The sequence below is a fragment of the Xiphias gladius genome, chromosome 8 (genome assembly GCF_016859285.1).
Source record: "Xiphias gladius isolate SHS-SW01 ecotype Sanya breed wild chromosome 8, ASM1685928v1, whole genome shotgun sequence".
In the NCBI taxonomy this organism is placed as follows: Eukaryota; Metazoa; Chordata; class Actinopteri; order Istiophoriformes; family Xiphiidae; genus Xiphias; species Xiphias gladius.
In genome coordinates this window covers 10,551,809-10,577,595 of record NC_053407.1, presented here as the reverse complement: position 1 = coordinate 10,577,595, position 25,787 = coordinate 10,551,809, and the positions used below count along the sequence as shown (strand labels likewise).

The window sequence follows — 25,787 nt, the reverse complement described above, 5'->3', positions numbered from 1 at the left end:
TAACAAAAGACAAATGTCAAGACAGTTAAGACGCCAATCATAAATTAAGTTTAGTGTTTGTACCTTAAGGTCTCTGTGTCACAATAAGTATGATAACTTGTGTGAAAGCAAAGTGAAGAGTGCTTATACTGTGGCTTTGATCAACAGACCTTTGTTGGGTAGCTAATGTGAAGGCCTGAAGTATGCTTTCCATGGAGGCAGTTCAGTGCATAAGTGTTTATGAAAAAGTGTTACTCCCATTGTAGGCTTTTGGACAATGTCTGGCTTTTTTTTCAAATTGATTATCTAGAGTCAAAGTCAAGGATCAATAAAGTCTCCTTTGTCTATGAAAAACATGAAGAGGGAGGGAAAGAAAATTATTCATCTATGACAGAGCAGGAATACAGTATTTGTTTGAGGTCACATGTGTTTTGAGGTAACATCAGACTGTATATCATCAGGCTTTAAATCTTACAGGAATATTTCCTGACATTTTGACATCAAGAAAGAGAACAGTATTTGAATTTTGTCAACAAATAATCAACCATAGCAACAAATGTAGCCATGGATCTTCTTATGACACTGACTCCTTTGTATGTTGGACTTTGCCGTATGATGAATATACAACATGACTAAAAAGATCCATGACAGCATGACTCACATTTCTTTTAAGAGCAAGACAAACATTTTGGTAGGATGGATATTGGAACTGGCTCTATTAACAGCTATTTACTTGAAAGTAATCGCCCCCTTACTTATGTTTAAATAAAGTATGTGAAGATTGTACTTCAGAAACGTAAACAGATTTTGAGGAGATGGTATGAAGTTTTTATCTCAAAGGTGCAGAACATAAGATTTCTCCTGCCCCACAGCTCAAAATACCCTTAAACTATCTGAAGGGGGCTTGCAGGGTTTCTGATCAATTCCAGTGACTCAGTTATTACTTCCAGAAATTTCTGACTGTCAAAACTGTCTTTCAACCTGTACTCAACAACACTGACGCTAACCGATCAGATACTATAGTGGTCCACATAGAATCTTACATAAACGTGTTATTCAGAACAAAAATAAGATTTGTGTGGGATGTGTGCCAGTAGAATTAAAGGATAACTCTTGGATTTTTGAACCTGGCCCTTATTCCCATGTTTTTGTGTAAACGATTGATAGGGACAAAAATCTTCCGCTAATCAGTCCGGTTATGCTACACAGCTGCTGCAATGTAATCAAATGGGGCATTCATCTGTGTCAAAATACATCCATTAAAAGTACTTGTTTTTGCCACTGATAGGCTCAGATTATAAGTGTCTGACCACATTGTAGATAGGATTCCTGCAGAGATAGACCACTTTTTATTAAAGAATAAGATCCTTTTTATTTACCCCAAAAAAGCTGTTATATCGTTCAGGAGTTTGTTATTGTTATTGTGTGACTTTCAGCTGTGGAAGAAGCATTTATATTCTTTACTTAAGTAAGGTACCAAACAATAACACAAAAAAACTAACCGATTTAACCGTTGCCTTGTATATACCTTGTCTTGCTCAGTAGCTGACCAATTGCAAGGATTTTTGTCCCTATCGAAACTAAAAAATAAGGCCCATATTCAAAAATCCCGGAGTTATCCACTAAATAAAGATTTAGTTTAAGGGTGCTATATGTTAGTTTTTCGCTACATAGCCATTGTTAGCATTAACAGCTGTTTACTTACTGGTCTAGAGGAAATTTTATAAGTTCAGCATCAAACTTAATTCCTTTACTCGACAAGAGCTGTCACCAAAAAAAGCAATGCTAATGTTAACTCTTGTTTCTGTCACATAATTTCTTCTACTGAAGTTAGCAAGCTAACCAGTTAGCTCCTTCCCATCCCGTTTCATTATTCCACTTTACGATAGTAAGTAACTTTAGCGTCCAGTCTGCCCTTCGTTCAGCATGAGAGGGTGAAGAAGTAGTGCTGCACAGAGGGTGTATTCTAACCTCTTGTCTTGTAAATGCAATAATGGCTGAGGCGCTTGGTAAGTAAACAGCTATAGCGATAGCAAAAACTTACATATAGCATCTTTAATATTAATTTCAGTGCAAAGCATCATAAAATCTGACGCCCTGCCAATGATTTGGCTTTATTGCATTCTTTTTGAACATTTGATCATTTCAGTACTTGAAAATACACATTTTCAAAAGTAACTTGACTTTGCACTCAACAGTAAGTATATTCATAGACTTTACACAAAGCATACATTTTAAAAATGAATAAAATCTTCCTGGTACATAATACACACTGGCCGACAAGAAAAATTGCGGGCAAAAAGTAGCTACGTTAATGCAGTTAATGCAGACTACAATCCCTCACAACTATTCAAGTCAAGTACAGTTGGCTTTTCAACCTCAAATTGATGCATCATTATTTAGGGTGGTTAGCGCTTGAGGTTTTTTAGGCTAAACACTTTACGGTATCCATGCCCTATCACCAAAAAAAACCCTGTTTGCATAGTATATTCATTTGCCTGAGGTTACTGGGCTAAAACCTGAAAAGTTTCAACACAATGGAAGAAAGAAGGTCTGTTTTTCACCACAGATATGACATTTTGATTACCTCAGATGGGTAAATTTGTCTCGTCATCGTCGTATGGGTAGCTGGGCTTTGATGATTCATTTTGAAAGTGACTAATACTCCTGTCATGGATGTATTTTTCATTCTCCTCTTTTCTGTTAGCTCACGTTCATATGATGACTGGTCAGCATGTTGCTTCAGCATGTAACAGCTTACAAGCTTTATACTAGACAAAGTCATTGTTGGAAGCAAATAAAAGTCCTCATGCATGTTTTTTGTTTTTTTTTCAGATACAAATGCTGCATTATTCAGTCTCTTTCAGACAAGAGTCACAATTTAAACACAATAGACCCTTTTCACAGCAGACATTTTGACTTGTCACAGTAGGAAAAAAGCAGAGGTGGAATCAATAGCATTCATGATGGCTGCATTACATTTCAATGAGCCAGTTGCATGGATCTGATATTGTGCCTGCTTACTCATTGACATGGCTTACTAGCCATCAATATTGTTATAATTTACACTTGTGCATTTTCTGCTTTGACATGTCAGCAGGGGAATTTAGGTTTTGCGGGTACCAGACTTATATTACTCACTGAGAGCGATGATTCACTACAACTTGTAATATAATTGAGTTGCTCCCTTACTCCTTACTAGGAGGAGTAATTGGAATTTGGTATCCATCCACTGATCCACAGCACTGAGGGAAGCCCCATCTCTTTTCAAAGCTTTCCACAATCTCCTGCAGTTTTTCCTCCTTAGGCAGACTTATGAATTGGCTTTGTAATGTTTGTATAGCAGAGCACACCTCCCAAACACAGAAATGTACAGTTGCTTTACTTATTCCAAACAACTCAGGCCGGTTCTGAAGTCAGTGCCAGTTGCACAGTGCCAGGGCAGGGCCCTCGACCTTCTAGTGGAACTGCCATAGGCAGCAACAAAATTTGAACACAAGTGGTCAGCTGGAAACTTTGGAGACACATGATAGACGCAGGTGTAAATGGCAATGTGTCTTGGCTGTCCACTTGTGTTCGGATCCCCCAAGACTCATCTTAATGCCAAGTGTAAACAGGGTCAAAATTTCTGCTTTGAAAAGGGTCTATTAACTGAGCAGCCCAACTCAGAGATAGAAGATGGGGCTCCAAGTTAGTGACCTAGTCCTGGGCTAAGAAAAAATACACTCAGAGTGCATCAGAACTTACAGATTTACCTTCATATTCATCAACAGAAATACACAGCGTTCGAATTCTGCTGGCAGTAAATGTAAATTTTAAGTTTTAATTACTTCTACTTAACAGTACTTGTATTATAAATACGTAGAAAAATACATTGTAAAGTACTTAAAAACATTTACTGTTTAGTCAGTAGTTGGTATAGAGACAGACATAATAGGGAGACATGGAGAGGGATCACATGCATTAAAGGTTTCTAGTTGGAATCGAACTGGGGACATTGCAATTACATAGCACTGGCCTTCAACACAGGGACCTAATGTATTACTATATTTTTTCTCCTACTCAAAACAACACCTATTCAATGGGAATGAGAATCAGTTATTGATCAATCATAATGTGTTTGCTTTCTTTTTCAGCCAATAACGAACATGTTGTTTTTTTTAATGACTAACTGTTTTCATTAATTGATTCGTGAAGGTTAAGGCATATGATTCACCAAAGAGCAAAGTCATCACATTAATTATTTTATGTGCATTATCTTATATTTCCTTTCCCTGAAGGCTATACAGTACCATTATATCTCCATTCAACACTCGTTTCTCACTAAATCCTCCTCTTTTATGTGATTGAATAGAAGTGAGTAGGGCACATTTTTCTCTGCTCAAAGCAGTAAAACAAAAGGGATTGAACGAGTTTTTTTCAATTCTTTTGGCTGAAAAAAATGAGCCCACCAGAAAGGAGGCTACTGCTGTCTGAGATCTGATGGGAGAGAACCATCCATTCATCCATCCATCCATTCATCCATCCATCCATGCATTCATCCATCCATCCATCCATCCATCCTGTTAAGGGTCATGCAGGATGTGAGCCCACTCCAGCATGCATCTGTGATTTGAGAGAACATACTTAATACTATAAATACTTAGGGTAATGGCTTAGATGTTCTACCTAACCTGGTAGATGTACTACCAGAACAATTGTTGCTGTGTAGATTTTTGTGCTTTCTGCCTGGCTCCCTCTATCTAATAAAGGGCTTTGCTATCTATACATGCATTTATCTACATCTAGCTGTATTTTTCTGTCTATCTGTCTATCTCACTGCTGTAAAAGTACAATAGTTGGTGAGTCACTAATACTGTGAGTGGGGGTGGGTCCTCAGTTTACACTAAAAATTATGGTACTCAACAACAAGGAAATTAATTACACAGATAATATTTAGGTACACTTTTTTGTGGAGAAGAGCTGAATTTGAACTGAGGATCTAGAATATATATGTGAGGAGGCAGTAGTGCCTCATGCTCCTTTGTGGAGTAGGACATGTGAAGAATAGTGTTGTAAATAACAAAGTAGAACTCATTTTTCCTCTCAGGGCGGAATTTCACTGTTTCTAATGTGCCTTGGAGGCAATTCTGAAAATTGTTTTTCCATTTAAAGATATTTAAGTTTAAAACAGGATATGTTTGAAGGCTTGCTAAGATTGAACGGTGAACTCCAAATGTCCCCTTAGTAATCTAATGCTGATGCCACAGATGTTACATCAGTGCTGTATGTGTCTATGTTGCATACTCTTATACTGTATGCCTTAATTTTTATTTCCATTAACTGCAGCTTTAAGATGTGCCACAATCCTTTCAATATTGTCAAAAATTGTTTGCAGATATAGTTGCTAAAAGACACACACTGGCCGCTGTTTTGCACCCCCCCGTGCATTTTCTGCAGACATACAGATTTGTAATGAAAAACATGCAGAACTTTTAGATGGCTACCATTTTTAATTGTTCTGGGATGAAAATGCCTGCATGCGTGTTTACATGGTTAGTGTGTCAGCCATTCTGAGCCACTGCAGAGTCCAGAGTGTGTGGTGCCTGGATCTCTGAGTTAATAGATTCTGTCCCCAGTGCTTTTTGCGTGTTGATCTCCTGCTGACGGCTTCACACTCAGCTTTAAGCACAGAGATGGGAGGCGGGGGGCCTTAGAATAGAGCCTCCTTAACACTGCAAACATTTGGTTAATGTACCTTATTACTCCCCCATTGAGCTGACTTTCACTTTCCATTCACTCGCCCCTAAAAAAGCACCCCTGAAATTCCATGTCTCACACGGGCCATTGATATTTATGCTTGCAAACGCAATGTTTAGTCCACATAGAAAAATTTGTATCTTAATTTTCTTCCTGAGTGGACGTAGGAGGAACCAGGGATCCATAGGAAAAAACCCTGTGTTATTAATTATACTGTATTTTCTGTCTTAATTTTCTCCTCTTGTGGCCTGTGCTCTGCTACTGTATGTTTTCTTTCCAAACATGGATGCTCCCAGCATCTATTGTTGTTCTACACTGTTTGTTTTGCTTCCCTTGTGCTCTTGTCTCTGTAATTTTATTTTACGTTTTTTGCTAAGCATCACACAACACTTCTTCCTCCTCTCTGTCTCTTTCTCTCCCTCTGTAGATTTTTGTGTTTCTGTATCCGTGCCACTCTCGTTCACTCTGTTTCCTCTCATCTCCTTCCCACACACTCTCAGTTTCCTTGTACTGTGGGCACTGTACTGTATTTGTGCACAGAAGCACTTGAGACAACTTTTTTTTTTTCATACAGGCAAGCCACTTAGCAGCTTTATATAGCAACTACCCAAGGAGAGGATTAACAGCAGGAAACATCAACAGAATGGCTTGCAGTGATATAGAACACACACTCACACGCAACTCGCACACACACAAGCAATCACATCAAACTCGCTGTACTCACTGAGCCATGGACAACCACACACTGCACCCCTGTCATCCACCTTTGTATGATACATTATTATGTTAGTCATCTAGCAGATGCTCTTATCCTTATGGGATTGTAGTGTACAGTATAGACCAGCTTTTCATCACACAGAGCACAGAAAGCATATTTGACTTTGGAAAATCCAGTGGAGCCTGTGAGCCTCTGACTCGCCCGGTTATTTGATCACATCTTTTGTCTCAGTCAGGTGAGGCAGATTGTGTCGGGTTGGTGCTCATGGGGCATCGCTCACAGCCGTTTTCCACTTCACTCACCAGATCAGAGAGAAGACGCACACGTTTGCAGCCTCAGCACATACAGCTTGCACTATCACTCGCCCATGCACACAAAACCCACAAACACACACAGATACACACAGGCACACAGACACACACACACACACACACACACACACACATACACTCAAATACACTAGTACATTCTTCATTATCATTCCAAAGCTGATAGGCTCTAATTATCTGTCTTGGCTCTGATTAGTCTCTCTGTAACAAGCTAATTAGATGGAGCCTTGTAAAATCATCACCACCATTACCACAGAGACATGGCTGGGAAAGACACCAACAAGCGAGAGGCAACGAATGTGTCTTGCACTACTCCCTGCAAAGAATTGATAGTCAACTTAATGTTAAGTGCTGAAGCTCTGATTTCTTTTTGATTAAGTGCCTTTTTAAACCCCTATACTTTGCAACAGAATCTTTATCCTCTCTCATTATTCATCACGAAAGGATTGTTCCGTGTTACAGGGCAGGATGAGCTGGCTTAAATTGCATAAACTGCCGCTGTCGACATTTTAGGAGATAGCATCTGAACATTGATTAGTTTCTCTGCCCCCACGATACAGTGGCTATTTATCCAAAACGAACTATCGTCAGATCCGAGTCAGAACTTTTCTCTCCGCAGAGCAACTTTAAAGCCTGAGCAGAAAGCTAGATTAGTTCTCTCCTCTAGCTTCTTCCTCCCTCTGTTATTATCCCTCTAACAATCCTTTTAGGAGCCGTCACACACTTTATAGCTATTGTGTTTCAGTTTTGAACACTCCAGAGCTAGTCTGGTGTGCAACACATTGTATTTTCCATCAAAATGCATCTTAACTGTAAACCAGTTAAAAAAGAAATAGGAATTGTGATCTCAGCATCTGTTTTCTACTTTCCAACTCATTTGAGCGATCACTAGGTTCTGTAAAAGATTTATTATAGCAATTCATACAGTTTGAAGACTTTATACCAGTTGCTGTATGAATGTACCACTCATTACCAACATATAGTTTTCTATTGTCGGCTATAATCCACTGTGGAGAGACCTTATGTTGCAGAATGTTAGGGAAACCAGCAAAGTAGAACTGTTTTGTACAGTAACAGCACATCTGTTGAGTCAGCCCTTAGGTAGTGAAAGGATGCATCAAAAACTCCTGCTGCTTTCGTCTTGGATTAAAAAGTACATTTATAGCCTGGGGTCACACGCAGGAGGCCTTTTACATAATGGGATTTCAAATCCATAGTTACTTTTAGCCGTTAGGTAGCTCACCTCTCCGCGTAAGTGTGCACTTGTGTGTGCGTGCGTGCGTGCGTGCGTGCGTGCGTGCGTGCGCGAGAGAGAGAGACAGGAAGACAGAAAGAGACCCACTAATGTCAGCGCTGTCAAGTGTGCGAACATGTGTCTGGGTTTGATGGGGTGACTTGCCTGTATGTCAAATGTTTGTGCCTGTGTTCATATCTGTGTGTCCATGTGTTTGTGTGTGTGTTTGTCCTGGCAGGGGGTCTTCCTCTCTGGGGTGAGGCAGATGGCCTCTGTGGATCGCAGCCCACTGAACTGGTTGGCAGCTCTTCTGACATTCCTTCATGCCACGTTGACACAAGATCACAGCCAATATTTTGCGGAAATAGTGTCTTAGCTCACAATTCTGTGACTTGCTCCACTTTTGAGTAATAGATTCTACACAAAAATGCCCTAGATTTGGCCCATGACAGTGTCAGAAGTTTTTTGTGCACATTGTTTCCAGATTGTGTCATTGTATTTAATGTGGATAAGGATCCTCTACCATCAGTTCCAGCAAAAGGCACGCTACCCTCCTGTCATTGAGGCTGCAACGCAGTTGTACACCACCTCGCCTTCGGCACTGCTGTGTACTCTTGCTCTCTGCCCCAGCTCAGGGTGAGCGAGTTGGTAATTGGATTCCTGGAATCTTCTTATTCTCTCCAGTGAGGCAGTATGCAGGCGAGAAAATGCCTGCAGCCATGAGGCATCATCCCTCAGCCCCTGTGGGAAGAACAAGGTGGCTTTACACAGACTTGGTAGACGAGACTGTGGCTGAGGCTCTTTCCCGTGGGAACCTGGATGTCTGGATGCCTGGATGGGTGCCGTGATGGAGAATGGATGGATGACATCATGTCCACCAGCCTCTATCAGGGGCCCAAACAGCTTCCATGTCATCCACTTACAACCATCTCCCAAACCTATCAGCTATAGTGAAGCAAAAGGAAGTGGCAAGATAGCGGGTAAATTGCCACCTTACAGATAGTGTGGTAATTGACTTTAACCAAAACTCTGAGCTGAACTGAGATTGTATTTGTGTCAGTTCCACATTGCAGATACAAGAATCACTGGGATTAATTCTAATCCTTCAGCATTATGTTTTGCCATCTACTGGAGAGGATTTATAGCTTGCATACCTGTGCCCTCAGTTGACTCACCCGCTGCTTTGGATTCCCCTGGCTACTTGTCTCCCCTCTACACACATAGTTACATGACAGCTGTCACTTTCAGTAACCACAGCTCCATCACTATGTCTGCACTATCCCCCAGGCCCAGACTGGTACCTGAACAAGGTGAAGCTGAAGATCATTGATGTCAATGACAACGTCCCTGAGTGGAATATGAAGCCGTACCCATACCTGGCTGTAGTGTCCCCCGAGGCCCCTCCGGGAACGTTTGTCTACCAACTCCAGGCTTATGATGGGGATGAGGGCAAAAGCGGAGAAGTGGAATACTTTTTGTCAGATGGTAAGCTTTCTGCTGTTCAAACACACCGACACACACACACACACACACACACACACACACACACACACACACACACACACACACACACATGATGTATAGAGGAAAATGGTATTAAAATAGGTTGTGTTGTTGTTAAAATAGGTTGACAGGCTATAGAGCCTTTGAAATAAATGCAACTAGGCAGACACCAGCACAGTCGCTCAGACAGACAGCCACAGGCGTTCACAAAAATGCATTCATACACTCTTTAGGTGTCCATTAGTTTCTCTTTCTCTCTGTCACCCTGTCTCTCTCTGCCTCTGTATCTCTGTCCCTCTCTCTCTTCTACACACACATATACACAAATACACAATCACAGACAAAGCCAGAGGCCTTCACACATTTGTTTATGCGCTTATCATGCACTCTTGTCTATCTGTCTACCTCTCTCTGTTTCATACACACACAGAATCATGCAACACAGTCACCCACGCAAACACACACAGTGTGGGCTTTTGGAAGTCAGCTAGAGTAGTAACCCCCTGGTGGTTGAGGGGATAGAGGTTTGTTGGCATGTCAAAGATGGGGGGGGTGTGCTAATCTTGCCAATGGGGCTTTACAGAACACTACTGACTTCCCTCTGACTCGCATTAGTCCATCACACAGCTCCCTGATGCGAGTTAAACCAGAATTAGCACAAGGTATCCATGGTCTGTATGTTCTATGACCACGCTAAGAACTCATCTAAGCATGAGGTTTGCCCCTAAAAGCTTGTACAAACTAAATAGTTTCCCTTCAAAGCAATCAAGATCCAGTTTCAAGATGTCACATGTATTAAACAACCCTCTTATCCTGTAGTTAACTTTTAAGACCTCAAGAGGCTGAGAGTAGCTTGCCTTTTGATGAGTGAGGTCAGCCTGTCTGACCCTTTTTTAGTATTTGTCAGTACTTGAAAAAATTTTTAGATCTTTGAAACAAAAGTTAGTGTTTGTCACTTAAACACATAGCATGTATCCTTTAGGTTTAACAGATGTGTTGAGTGCATTTTCTCTCTCATTAAACATTTTCAAGCCCATTTATTAACCCCTTCAAAATCCTGCGCTGTGTACATCCATGTTTGCCAGTAATCTTCTGCCTTTGTTGTCACATTGCTGCATTTATTTGCACAGCTCTGCCACCAACCGTCGATCAGCAGAACAGTGTGAAACAAATAGTTGAAATGTGTGTTTCGTGTTTTCATTGTTGTGCACATACACAGTACAAACAAAATGCGGACCGGATCATAAAACCCTTCTCCATAGTGCTACTAGCGGTCAAAAATGCTACAGGGTACCTTCAAGTAAAAGTAGCGATACCACAATGTAAAAATACTTAATCACAAGTCAAGTCTTGTGAGTACAGAAGTATCGAGTCCTCAAGTAAAGGACAAGAACCGCGGAACTGTGCTAAAAGGATACACTTGTTCTATATTTTTCATCTTTTGTAGGAACCAGTGGACTTGGCCAAAGACAGGGTAGGGAAGTCAGAAAGTATTTAAGGTGCCCTGCAGGTTTTTAGCCACTAGTGCACTATGGAGCAATCTCTGTATGAGTGGGGTCCTGTTTTGTTTTGTTTTTAGTCCGGTGCAGCCTCGTGCTTGTGCACAACCATGCCCTGAAGTTTCACACTATGAAAAAGAAGGCTGCTAGCTACCAAACATGGATTTATACATTGTAGGTACCAAAATATTCAAACAAATTTGCTTTGCAAATGCTGTCCCTTGCACACTATTATTTAACCTGTAGGGTAATAGTACTCAAGGGACTGTGCAATATTCAGCCACCTTCAACGCAATCTCTCCAAGCCTGAACTCCAGGTGAGATCAGTCAGTCCTTCAGTTCAAATAAAAATTAATACATATAAAAAGATACAGTAAAATAAAAATGATCCTAACACACTAACACGCAGAAGAGATTTCACGTTATCACCTACAAAAGTGAACACATTAACAGTATTTTGCTAAGTCCCATGCATTATTCAATAATTATTTCCAAACAACGTATATCAAGAAAAAAATATAGCCATTGGATATGATCGAGAGGATGTAGAGGTTTCCATTGTTTTTCATTGTTATTAGGTTCATAATGAAAAGGAAGAATCGTCGTTCATAATAATTTGGGGCAACGAGCTATTTCTATGTTAAGTAAATGAGATAGATTATTACTCTGCAAATGAACGATGACTAGTCCTACCATGACTTGTGTCAAGGGGAAGATGGATCTGAGTGTTGATGCACTTGTTCTTGAAGGCTTCTCCTCAGTCTATTGTGGCTTGGATTGTACCCAATTTGTATGTTGCTTTGGACAAAAGCATCTGTGAAATGAATAAATGCAAATTCATCTTAAAGTCACTGCTGAATGGCTGTCATACTGCCTGAATACAAAGTCGCAATTAAAGAGTCATCTGAATAAAGCTGCTTTAAATAAATAAATCCATTGGCTGCTTTAAATAAATAAATCCATTGGGTGTTGTATCATTGTAGAGTCTATGTTAGAATGATCAGAGCATGGTGAAAATTGATCAAATTATCAAGAGGCTTTAATATTAGCAAAAAACTCTCCTATTATTGTCCAAATCAAAGCCATTGCCTTGTGATATAAAACAGAGGTTTTTGTTTAAACTTACCCAGTGTCTTTGTAAGTTTATTCATATGTCCAGATCACTAACATTGTTTTGATAAATAAATAAATTGCACTCGATGTGTTGTGGGCCTCAACTCAGCAAACCTCATCTATTTGAAATTGACATTTGGCTAACATTGCCGATTTGGTATTCAAGCCAGCATCATTGTATTTCCCTGTAGGTGGTGATGGCTGCTTTGCGGTGGAGAAGAACACAGGCCAGGTTGTGACCACAGGGCTAGTGCTTGAGAGGGACAGAGAATACTTATTAAGCGTGGTGGCCCTTGATGGCCTGGGGAGCCGCAGTGCCCCTGCCATGCTCTCTGTGATAGCGGGAGCCCGAGCACCGCAATTCACCAATATTAGCTACATCATCTCCATACCAGAGAACACTCCTGAAGGACAGCCGTGAGTACCGCATGTATATATATATATATATATAGATATAGATATAGATATAGATATATGGCTTCTTCACTTTTTCAGTGAAAACTAAAGTTATGTGATGTTATGTTATTATGTTATTATGGTATTATGTTTTTTTTCTTGTAGCTAAACAGTTATTCTGGAGCTTCTGTTGGCTATCACGTAGTGCTCTTTGTCAGATTTCTTTATTGTTGCCTCAATGGGTAACATTGCCTGACTACAGAATAAGAATACAATATAATGAAGTTATTAAAGTAGCATTAAAAATGCAGTAATTTTGCAAAAGTATTGTCAGTATACTCATATCTGTAAATTGCCAAACACTAGGGTGAAAGCATGCACAAAAGCATGCTGTTGTTTTACATGTACAGCACAGCGTAAAAACTGAAATGCATGCATATGTGTCTCCATGCATATGCATGCATATGTGTCTCTTCAAAAGCTAGTCCTGGAATAACTAATGCAGACTTGCATAAAGATGCACACTTGTCTAAGGTGTCGATTTCTGAACACAGTACCTGTTAAGACTTACACTGTGTTGATGGATATTTATTTGGTCACATCAGGGCACTCAAGCATGAATTGACACATCGTCATCACACACCATTAGAAAGCGCAAACTCTCTTAAGTATAAAAACAAACATTGATATCTGCATAATAGTATTACATTATTATATAGAACTGACAAGCACTTACTGACAGTAATTGATTGCATTACAGTGCTGAAAAGAAGGAAAAGAGGATTTTGATTTTAATTCAACATGTGTGCAGCTGAGATTTAATTGTAAAGACTGCTTTCCCTTTTTTTCTAATCACTTTCTCTTTGCTCCACAGCTTCCTGCTGGTGTTTGCCATTTCCTTCCAGAAGCAGCCAATCGTCTACAGCATGCTGATCAATCCCAGTAGCCTTTTCAGCATCCAACAGGACACGGGGGAAATCAGTTTGACCAGGACATTGGATTATGAGAGTGACCAGAGACGCTACCTGCTGATGGTGCGAGCCAGCGAGGAGCCCGGCAGCCTCAGCACTGCCACAGAGGTTAGTTTAATTAGAGAGGGATACAGGCAGCTAACATGAGTCATATAAGAGTTCATGCACTCAGGTCACCTAACCCCAAAGGACAGGCAGCAGAGTTTGAGGCTGTCTACAGGAATGGCATGGCTGAATGGTTTTGAAATGTTAACAAGTGGACCGGGTGGCCCAAGTGATTTTTTTTTTCTGTAGTTTGTTTCGCCGTTTTGTTTCTGTGTCTCACTAAGTGCTTTTTGTCAAGAGTGTGATCTGGAAATGAACTCTGTAAAATACAGAATGCACTCTGAGGCACTTAGCATGAGAAGTCAAAATCCGAAAACCTCATTCACAAACGAACATTTCTGGATAAACTATACATGAATTCCGTATCATTTAAATAATTAATTCAAAGATTTTTTTTTACCCAATTATCATGTCAGGCACTGACTTCGTACCACAGATTCAGCAGGCAAACTCTCCTTCTTCTCAGCTGCATGTTGTGGAGTAGGAGATGGAGACTGGGAAAACCTACCCCAGCTATTTCAGGACTATTACTCAGCTGTCACTTCACACTTTACACACAGTGGTGACAGGGAGCTTGTAGGGCGGAGGGCGGCTAAGGGCCTTTGTCAAAAACACACAGTGAGGCACACACATGCTCAGAACATTTCTATTTTTGACTCAGGAAAATCATGAAGTGGAAGATAAAGGATGTGTTGAACTGGCAACTTGAGAAACTATAAAATGCAATTTAGATTAAGTTTTTGGGGTCAGCTTCCTGTACAGAGAATTTCACATGGTTGTCTCCTGGATTTTAGGGTTATTAAAAAGAGGCTAATTTTGTATTCTTCTACTCTGATTTTGTCTGTATTCTCTCCTCTCTTCTCCTCTCCTCTCATCACGCTGGCGCTAATCAGGTTCAGTTGTTGATAACAGATGAGAATGATTGTGTCCCAGAGTTCTTGCAGTCCATCTACAGTGTGGATGGAATCCCTGAGACTGTAACCACGGCAACGTCCCTGCTGCAGGGTGAGACTCCTCTGACCCCATATTTCATATCCATCTGTTTCTTTTTGAAGTGGAGAGAGAAATTATCACAAAAGTCATTTTTTCTAAAAAGAAAACAACAGATGTATTTTGGGAGAAAGCCAAAGCTGCAGTTCAGACGACGCATCATTGTTTTGGCTCGTGAACCCATAAGACCTCCATTTTTGCATACTGAAAGAAACTAATATACCTTTGAGATCTGTGATCATAATCTCAATTATACTCAACTAAACTAGCTGCTACAAAGATGCCATACGATTGTTTTGATTTCCTATGTGCTGTATGAATAATGGCATGTCAGCTTATCTATTTTGACATGAGGTCTCCTTATGATAATCAGTTATGAGGCTGAAGGCTTATGTGTTGCCATCGACACTGCTTAACTTGTAAAAATAGACACCAATGAAGAAACATACTGTGCCGAGGGAAGTGCAGAAATTTCCTGTACTATATCTTTTAATCAGATCCAGTAACTTGTTCCATAATGCGTCATAACCTATGTTCCTAAAAAAGATCACTGGCACCTTTTCTTGTTTGCAGCTTTAAAAAAATTAGACTTCTGATTGCACTTCTGATTGGTTTTTTACGATTCTGTACCTTTGAGATCCCTTTGTAATACTAAGCTACAGACTTAGATAGTAAAGTACCTCAACAGGATTTGAGAATTTTCCACAGTCTGTTATACTTTACTTACAAATTAACAGGAGCTCAGGGCAGAAATTCTCTTGAAAGCTCAGAAAATGCACATTAAATACAAAAAAAAAAGCCCAATTATTCAGGAGTATTCTTTTTACATTTTACCTTGTTCACTGTTCACTGTTATAGTTTCTGTCAAATGTTCCTGTACCGGTGGGACTTATGTCCCCCATGGGCTACCATACGTGTTTCGTGAGAATCTCTGGCTGGGTGAATGTTTCTATTGCATTCTGGCTGAGGAAAATTGAACAAATTTAATCTCAAAACATTAGAATACACAGCCTCGAGCGGTAGAAATAGTTGAAACAGCAGAGTCGGTGGTAGGAGAAAACGGCACCCAATACAAACCAGTGCATCAACAAAAAATAAAACAACCAGTTCGGAGGGAAAATCTCAGCAGAGAAGGGATGAAAGATGGAGAGAGTGAAGACAGGGAGTCTTTTGAAAGAGCTGTCAATGGGAAAGTTAGATCTTTATGCTACTAATAGACTGAAGCTGATACACCACACAAATGTATGACTTTATTGTTCAATAAAGTTTCCTCTGACGAATGTCCAGAATGCCCCAACAAGAAATACACAGATGAATACTTTACAATGAGGCTATCACTTCGACTTTACCCACTGAGGATGATGGTTAAGAAAATAACTGCGAAGCACTAGTGACAGTCAGGTTAAAGGAAATTTACGCCTTCAGTTCTTTATCGTTTAACAAGTCAGTCACATTATACAGACTATACAAAGAGTGTATAGTAAATTGCCAGTCTTGAAATACATAACAAGACATAGAGATGGAAGGAGAATAAAGCATTGAGATGCACAGGCTACTGGTGCTGATGCTTGACACACAGGAAATAAACACATCAAAAGAATATGCAATATGAAAGTGTTATGAGCTAGAGGGAAACAGTGAGTTGAAACAGCAAACTTTGACTTAAACTTGCTTTGCAAACAAATCTATAGTTTCTAATTACCTAAAAATAAAATCATTTCCAAACACTCTCTTCAGAATATACAACTCTTTCATTTCACTGAGTCTTTTTGCTGTCTTTAAGATCATTTTTTGCAAATGATGGTAATCATTCTGGAGGGGCACAGTGCAGTTTGTGTGTTCGTAATTGTAGCTGTCAGAGCTTATGATCTATTACATGTTTAGCAAGGCCATAAAGAGATAATGATCTACACAGATGTCAACATATTCTTCAGATGATGCCATCTCATCAGCTCATTTCGATTAACTGTTAATTGATGGTCCTTGTGTGACGTCTTCCCTCCCGCCAGTGCTAGCCACGGACTGTGACTCAGGGTTAAACGCTGAGCTCACCTATTACACCCTGAGCCCGGACTTCAGCATTTCGCCCCATGGGACCATTTTCCCCGCAGGTCGGTTGGACTACGAGAGGCCTAACCATCTGTATGAATTTGTGGTGATGGCAGTGGACAGCGGGGATGAGCCTCATTCCGGCACTGCCACGGTCCGTGTGAGGATAGCAAACGTCAATGATGAGGCCCCTGAATTCTCCCAGCCTGTGTGAGCAGCTTTATGACTTTATATACTTACAAAATACCCATCCGTTCTTTCCATAAACCCCTATTACGTCCGTCATTTTTCCTGTTAATTTTGGACATAGTCATTTGCAGTTTGTTTTGAGTCTTTCTACTTTTTAACTTGCACCAAACAACAATGGTTTACCATAATATTTATTTTTTAAATATTCTACCCTCAAAATAAAATCAGGACCATGATGTGGACTTTTAGAGAAAATCGATATTGATTTAATAATTGATAATAAAAACTGCTTATTGAGGAATCCAAACATAGCAGACTATATAATAGAATAAAAAATGTGCAAGGCCAAGAGACAAAAGTGCTCTGAGTACATCAATAAGCTATTACAAAAAGCATTCAGTGTTCAGCTACAAAGATCAAAGTTTGTGCACCAAGATGACAAGTTTAAATAACATTCCTCCTGCTGGTACTGCTTCATCTCTGATCCACCAGCTGATCACATTTCATTATATCGAGGCTTTGCTCGTCGAGCGGACAAGGTAGTTGGTCGTTACATTACACATCACAGACCTGCCTTCCATTAGGCCATTTATCACAACAACATTTGCCGGGAGTCCTGCCATGAATGGTGGCCAACTTGTGTCAACACTGGGTTAGTAAAACCACTACCGGTAAAACAAACTCTACATATCTTAATTTGGTGTCTTAATCACAGCCATCTGGCATGAAAACAGTCTTGTTAGTCACTTCGCACATATTAACTGCAAACAATGACTGACACTGTTACTTTCATATCACATCCTGGGGATTTGCCAAAAATGCCTCTTGTTCAGTGCTGTAGTAAAATCAACCAATCACACAGCTTTGTTTATTTTAGGCCTTCTCTAAAGGTAAGCAGTAAACTGACATACAGATGCAATCCAGTGTGTCCTCGACCGCATTTTTGGTAAAGCTGTGTGAGTGGGTGGGCAGCAACTGTCACTGTGGCTCCGCTGCATTTATTCCTGCCGAAGGAGTAAGCCGCTTGTCCTGTCAGTCATGTTTCAGTGACCTTCACAGAAGACTGTTGCAGACCTCGGTTACCCGCTCTTATTGTATTGTCAGGTGTCAGACTCGGTGGGTGGCTAGAAACAGAGCCAAACAACAGGCGGAGAGGGAGCGGAGATCTAGTCAGAAAAACATAAAACTGAGGAGAAAAACACACACTGAAGCGTGATTGCAGGGCAAGCGAGTAGAGACTACCAAAACATACGAGGTGAGTAGACAGGAGACGCCAGTCAGATATGCAGATGAACCGAGCAGCCTGTCGGCAGTCAGACAAATACGCTCGCAAACAGACAGCAGACAGATAGTTAGAAATACAGGCATTTTGCCAGGTAGGGTTTTGTTGGCCGCTTCGTCATACTGTGGCTCACTGAGATGTAGATAAATGCTGTGAGGGCAGAGGAGGAAAGTGTTCAAAACCAGCACAAAGACAGACATGTAGAGGCAGACTCATGCATACTATGTCAGACTAACTAAATATCTACTTGGACATGCGACTGGACAGGTTGATATTTCCTGGCATGCCCCCTTAGTTCACATCTGAAAGAGCTGTAGTGGGGTTAAAAGTGATTGCAGTGAGGGATGGACAGGCAGAGAGCATAGAGAAATGAAAATAGCCAGACTTGCAGGACCAGCAGACGGACAGACAAGCATACTCAGTCTGAGTACAACTTCACAGTTCACTGAGATGTAAGTTGATGCTTCAGGAGGAAAAGCAGAGGGAGTGTACAGTATATGTCTCATCCCACAGAGCTGTGGAGAGGTGGCCTCTGAGCCGGGTGACAGATTACAGGTCACTCATGTTGCCACAGAGGCTGCCGCGGCTGGCAGAGATGAATCACCCATCAGCGTTCCTCTGTAAACCATCAATCACATCTGACTTCTCACCACAGACACCGACCCCCTCCGAAAGACACACATACTTATACACAGACACATTAGAAGGGGATACAGCACAAAATCTCGCAGGGAATGGGTTCTGCTGACGAATCAACTCAAATTCTGTGAGAACACCGCCCCCTCTAATATCTAGCTCCTCTCTCTCTCACTCCCACATATTACTTTACCTGTCATTTCAGTGGCAGCCTTCCTTTTTGTCACCTGCTCCTCTCTTCTCTCTTGCCTTTCGCTCTGTTTTCCATTCCTCTTCATCTCCGCGTCCTCCAAGTCACGCAGTTCATCTCCACCCCATTGTGCATTGTACCACAGTTGTATATCACTCTCATGTGTCTCGATGGACATCTCGCTGCCCAGCACCACAGAGGAAGCAAATCACTGTTGACATTTTAAAAGGCACTGGATCAAATGGCCCACAGTGGGCTGGGTATGGGGAAGCACCATTTGTTCAATGACTTCAACATCCCAGTAGACATTATCATTTGTCTCTGGTCTTGCCAGCTAAGAGGACAGGTTAAATCATAGTGACAAGCAAAAGCCTCAACCATAAGTCTAATCAGCCTGCTGATGCTTTGGACTGTGTAAATGATTCATATCTCCTGTCTGTGTGTGTTTCTGTCATTGTGGCTTGTGGCTTCCATTGCGTGTGCATTCTCACTTTCTCGCACTTGCTAAACTGGAGATCCTCTTTGCAGATATCGAACGTTTGTTTCCGAGGACGCAGGCCCCAACACCCTCGTCGCCACAGTTCTGGCTAAAGACCCGGATGGGGATGGTATAATCTACTCTATAACAGCAGGCAATGAGGAAGGAAACTTCGTCATTGACGCCCAGAAAGGTGATACTTCTTGATTTGCCAGCCAGGCTTCACATTTGCAGCTCTGACTCTAATTGACAGGCTTTCCGTCAATTCACACATTCAATTTTCTCTTATACATTCCCACTACAGTGGTGAGCAATGAACTCCCTCTACTTTCAAAGGCAAGGTGGAAAGATATTGAAAGCTGATATTAAAAGCTGTAATTTCATTATGAGTGCCTGTTTATTATTATTGGGGTCATAAATATATAATATATATAAATATAAAGGTTGATATTATTTAGGAAATTTCCACACTTGTTTTTTCCTTTTGTAGGTATAGAGAGGAATGTTCCCCATATTTCTGTGCTTTCTAGCATTGGTGACTGCACAGTTTATCTTTTTTATTTACCCTTTGATCCGAAACCAGTGGCAATCGCTGTGACATTTGTCACCCAACCCTTTCAATTCAATTTCACAACAACTGCTCCATCATAGCCTACAATCTTCAGGCTGTGCTCTGCTAGCTCCTCTTTCTTTTGTGTGCGTTTTTTTTTTTTTATATTCCTTTCTATCCTTTCTGCATATCCTCAGAGCAAGAAAATGGTAAGGCTCACGTCTTTTGGGTGAAGTGGAAACCACTATAGAGCTTTCCACTGACTGTAATATATGAAGAGCGCTGGCTCATTGAATAGCTGCTAGGGCTCATGTCGCATTTGTAAACAAGGTTGACATTTAAGCTGGAATAATTACCGTGTACATCCCACAGTTCACTTATTTTAACGTAGTGTTCCAGTGCTGTCAATGTCACATATTGTCATTAGGAGCTCGGGCCCTTCTCTGCTTTGTGGGCAGCCAGGCTCACAAGTAAATTGGGATAGAGGAAAGCCAGGAACTCACATCTGTGTGTATCAGCATGCTGTGTTGTCTTTAATCAAGAGAATTGAAAGAGATGAATAGATACACAACAAGTGAATAAAAAAACTCCCCATGCTCTCACTTCAATGAGTTTCCCCCACATCACAGGCTGCTCGCTCGTCCTGCAACCTCTGATGTTTTTGTATTACGGTTGACGAGAAAGATGTTGACTCAGATGCTGCATCCTTTTATCCCACCTTTTATCTTGACTGTTACATGAAAGCAGACAAAGGGGGAGAGAGGAACAGCTAATAGGCATCTGCTGAGCCTGGTTAACTTCTAACTCGAGTCACTTACTACTTTATGTTTTCACTCAAGTGCTTTAGCTGGACTGGCATCTTTAGAGGAGAGCATGCAATTATTAGATTAGAAATGTGACGAGATCACCACTGTGAAATTGGTTTTGGATTTAGTCTGAATATTAGATTTTTACTTTTCTGTGGAGATCTGAGGTGAATTTCCACGACTCTCTATCTCACTTCCCTTTTCTAGAACAAAAACAAGCAGTATGCTGGTGTATTTTTATTGATAGCACATCTTTCACCATGCAAGGCCACAGTGGCAAAAACATCCTGCATAATGACTGATGGAATGGTTGCACCTGCTCTGTTGGGATGGACCGTGTTTTATAATGTGCAATTTAATGGGCCTGTGGTCTTTGTAGGGCTGATCCGTCTCCGCTCCACTCCCCTACCCAAGCTTCAAGGGCTGGAGTATGTCCTGAATGTAACGGCCACAGATGACAATGCATCAGGCGGGCCGCACCCTCTCTCCTCCACTGCCCGGGTTATCGTTGGGGTTGATGATGTCAACAACAACAAGCCTGTATTTGAGGAGGTGAGGGTATTTTTCAGGCAAGGTGGTTCTATTCAGCCCTGGTCTTTTTCTCGTAAGTGTGTCAATTTTTTAGCAACAATAGCTCATCCCGCAAACTATTTTCTGTGTTTACTTCTTCACCTGGACTCAGAGACAAGCATTTGAAATCAATGATGTAAAGTTAAGTTAATTTGAAAAGCTTGAACTGTTATATGTTGTTTTGCTGGAGTCACTCTGTTTACAGCACAGGTGGTAAGTGCAAATGGCAGACAATTTTAAAAATGAGAAACACATTGAAGAAAAAAACTAAATGAATTGTCAGTCAGTTTTGAAAAACATTCATTTGCTTTTTTGCCGAGACTTAGGTGAGAAGATTGACACCACTCTAATGTCAGCTAACTTAGCTAAGCACAAAGACTGAAAGCAGAGGGAACATCTAGTATCGCTCTGTCAAAAGGTAACAAAATGGGTACTATTTTGTTGCAAGGACAGTTTGCCAGGCAAAGCAACTGGCACATTTTGTTACTGTACCTTTAGATAGAGCCAGGCTTGCTGTTTCCTCCTGCTTTCAGTTTTTCAATTCAGATCAAATAATGTGTTGTCATCTGCCTGTCTGTCACATCTTCTGTGTGCACTTCAGGTATTCCTCTGTCTATCACTCCTTCCTCCTACTCCTCATCCCACTCTCCAGCTCTTGTATTTTTTGCCCTGGCGTTCTCATTTCCCTGGCCTCCGTCTCTCTCTGCTCTGTTTTCCCATGAGTTCTGATTAGCCTGCACACCCACTCTATCTTTAGGCGCTCCATTGGGATTTCAATTAATTTATGAAAAAAGTGCAATATCATCACAATATACTATACCTGTTTAATTAACTTCCTCCCTAATTAGGAATGGCTCGAACTTCGGCAGAAAAAATACTCATGCAGAGCCGAAGCTCCTTAGGTCGTTTGGGTGGGTTAGAAGTCTCGGCAACTTGATGTGTTTAAATATCAAGTTATGCCTCAGAACCACCTGAGCTAGCCTGATATTATGCGATTTTTATGAAGAGCTACCTACAGGCCATACCGTCTGTGCCGTCATGTCCCATGAACCCTTGCATTATTCTTCTCTCTATCACTCACTCACCTCCTTTGATCCATCTCCAAGTGTTTCACTCTCACTCCTCCTTGCCTGTTGTTTTTCTTTTTCATGGTCATTCTGTTGAAAGCGTAGCTAGCATTTATATCTGATTACAAAAAAGAGAGACTCCAGAGAGCAGCTCTTTATCTGGGGCATATGTTCATTAGAGGGAATGGATGGAATTCTTGGCTGAGACAAAGCTGTTCACGGCTGGCTCTTCAAAAGAAATCAGCTCAAGTGTTTTCAATTCCATAGATGTGCGCTACTTTATCTATAATGTCTATATTGTGTTTCATGCACAGTACCTCCTCGTATATTATCCCTGTATATATATGTGGTGACCTTCTATTTAATGTGTTTATTTTCTGTGATTCCTGTAATATCATTATTGTAACATATTCTGACAAAATATTCTCATATATGAGAATTGTTTCTTGTGTTTTTGTACCTCTCCATCTTGCTCTCCCCTTCCCTCTGTCTATCTCAGTGCCAGCAATATCGTGAGCAGGCTTCAGTGCTGGAGAACCAGCCAACGGGGACTTTTGTGTTGCAAGTTCATGCTGTGGATGCAGATGAGGGAGCAAATGGAAAAGTCAAATATGGCTTAATGCACAGAGACAGCGCCATGCCTGCCTTCAGAATTCATCCAGACACAGGTAGAGCAGTCACAGATTGTCTGGGCTAAAATAGGTCTCAATTACACATAGAGCAGAGAGCTTACTGTGGAGAGACAGTGCTGCATTTTAATGGTAAATGACATCTCGGTCATTGCAGTTGAGTCAAATGCTAAAATCTGCCTATCGTTCATAATTTCATTGAATCTGGTGAAGCTCGGTGTGACTCTTTAGTATATCAAAATGATTCTGTATATTGAAGGGTAGGGCAAATAGCAAAGCTGTTCTGAAGTCGTAACACGTCAGTCATTCTGTCTGTCATTTTCTTTCAGGCTTGTGTTCTGTCGTATTCATCTCAAGATTTAATAACAAAGTCACTGCACTTGAAAGGAATGCTTGACTTGCTCAGAATAAATTTATAATCTTTTACTTGTTTTCTTGATTTATGGGTGGATGGTTAGATGGATAGATAGTCGGATGGATGGATGGATGTACACGTGGATGGGTGAATTTCTGAATGGATGAGGAGTATATGTATATATATATATGTATTCTTGTGTGTATGTTTTGGCAGGCATCGGGGAACGGGCTGATTATTCTTCTGTATTTACAGGAGTGATTGTGACTGCCAGGCGGTTCGATAGGGAGCGGCAGAGAGAGTATTCAATTACAGTAACGGCCACTGATTGGGCCGAGGAGCCGCTCATTGGCATCTGTCAGCTCATCATCCAAATACTGGACCAGAATGATAATAGCCCCAAGTTTGAGAATTTGCGCTATGAGTGTAAGTGTTGCTGGTAACCAAATGAAATATACAGTAAATAGTGTCACTGAAGCCGAGCATAACCAGTACCCTTAAAAAAATGCTGAAGTAAACAGGGTGAGATAGAGATGTGGGGGGCTATATGCTCTTCTTTTACTTCGGTTTAGTAATTAATTTGGGGCAATGTGTTTGAAAGTATGACTGCAGTAAATATGCCTCCAAAATGGGTTTTATTTTAGGAAAATTAGAAATACCATTCTTTCCCCTAATTAATGAATTGCATCTAAGTGTGAAAATTGGAAACAGGCATTAAAATAACCGTGGTGTCCCCATTGGTAAAAACCTAAATTACTTCCGTATTATAACAAATGTCCACAACGTCCCTCAGCCTTGACCTTTTCTATCCTTTGCCCTCAGCTTTGTAAAGTTCTGCCCCTATCTCTATCCCCTGTAGACTTTCTGAGAGAAGACACTTTGGTCGGTACCAGTTTCCTTCGCGTAGCAGCTCACGACGATGACTTTGGCACTAATGCAGCTATCACTTACTCCATGTCGCCGGAGCTGCCTGAGTACCTGCAGGTCAACCCTGTCACTGGATGGGTCTACGTTAACCAGCCCATATCACAGGTCAGTCAGCAGTTAATAGCAGACGCTCTGTCAGCCAGCACACACGCACACACACAGTCTGTTTCACATGGCAGCCTGTGGGTCTGTGTCAACAAAGTTAATGAATGAGCCACCTCAAAGTGCCTCTGTCTGCTCCTCTCAGTCTGGGGTATATGTACTCCGAGATGTGCTGCATGTGGAAAGACCGCAGAGAAAGAAGATGGAGGGAGACTAATTTAGGCTAAACAAATTATTAAAATAAATTTTAACAGCTTGGGATTCCTGTGGTTATATTCTATTTCTACAGTTCTGTTTATTGGTCTGTTACTAAAGACTGTCCTTTCAATTTGCAATCAAAAACATCTCCTTTAACCTGCAGTAGCTGTCAAAAAAAGACATGCTATTTTTAAATGGACAGAACAGGGTTTTAGGAATCTAATTATCAAAAACCATCTTAAATACTCTGGCTTTGATATATTGAATTCAAGACTTTTTACTTTTAGTTTATCACTTGAGACTTTTGATAAGGAGACTGACAGCATGCAGCAGCTTACCACGAGTCATGCATTTGGAAGCTATTAACTGAAACATTTTGGAGGCTGGAAGATTATGTTTGCGATTTAACTTGCAAAGCATGGTTACCTCAATGCTAAGAGCTTCTTAAAACTAAAACGCTAAGCCATATGCTTGGGAAAACTGCTACAAAGATGATTCCCTTCAAGGCAAATTAAACTGTTCTTTTTAAAAGGTGAATTGTTTGAGTTATATTCATAAATGATGACTAGCTATAAAGTAATAACATGAAAACCAGCGATATTGATTAGCAAGGTGTCCTTCACTAGTAGGTGTTTGTCAACTAATTGGTATACTATAAGTGATTTACTGTGTCCGATTGTCAGTAATGTCACACGTTTTTTACATTTTTCAGAGGTGTGTTGTGGTTTTCATGTTTTCTGAAGCCTATCAGCACTCTTCTTCCTGTTTTCCTCTTTCACCTACTCAAATTTACGAGTTATTCTTTGGCTAAACACTTGCTATAGCATTATAAAGTCGTTTATTATTTAGCGTACTTTTTAGCATACTGGTGTGCTGGTTAGAAGTCTTTGGCTATTTTGCCGCTCACTTCATGCAAAATTGAAAGTGTTCAAGCCTTGCTGAACAAAGCTGTTGCATATTTGGGAATGGTTTCAGGAGCTCTTTGAATCATCCCACAATCTTGCTGTAACTAAGATTATAAAAGCACCTTATTAAAGGTTAAGTGTCTCGGCTGGTCTGCGACATTGTTCTATTTTGATTTTCTCGTCATAGTTTCTGATCACAATGAACAAGAATTAAGGCTAAATTTTCACACCACACCTCACAGTAAAGTGTGCAGCACAGTCTCCAGTTGACTTGCAGC

General features: G+C 40.8%; 1 protein-coding gene across 1 annotated transcript in view; it reads left to right on the top strand.

Moving 5' to 3' along the window:
- LOC120792724 (neural-cadherin-like) overlaps nucleotides 1-25,787 on the top strand; it is an 82,171-nt gene that overhangs the window by 17,574 nt on the left and 38,810 nt on the right. The window contains exons 2-11 of the mRNA XM_040132013.1: nucleotides 9,287-9,484; nucleotides 12,306-12,531; nucleotides 13,385-13,589; nucleotides 14,480-14,591; nucleotides 16,586-16,835; nucleotides 19,451-19,593; nucleotides 21,136-21,308; nucleotides 22,893-23,061; nucleotides 23,633-23,803; nucleotides 24,237-24,409. Of these exons, the coding sequence (XP_039987947.1) occupies nucleotides 9,287-9,484; nucleotides 12,306-12,531; nucleotides 13,385-13,589; nucleotides 14,480-14,591; nucleotides 16,586-16,835; nucleotides 19,451-19,593; nucleotides 21,136-21,308; nucleotides 22,893-23,061; nucleotides 23,633-23,803; nucleotides 24,237-24,409 (1,820 nt within the window). The remainder of the gene's footprint in view (nucleotides 1-9,286; nucleotides 9,485-12,305; nucleotides 12,532-13,384; nucleotides 13,590-14,479; nucleotides 14,592-16,585; nucleotides 16,836-19,450; nucleotides 19,594-21,135; nucleotides 21,309-22,892; nucleotides 23,062-23,632; nucleotides 23,804-24,236; nucleotides 24,410-25,787) is intronic.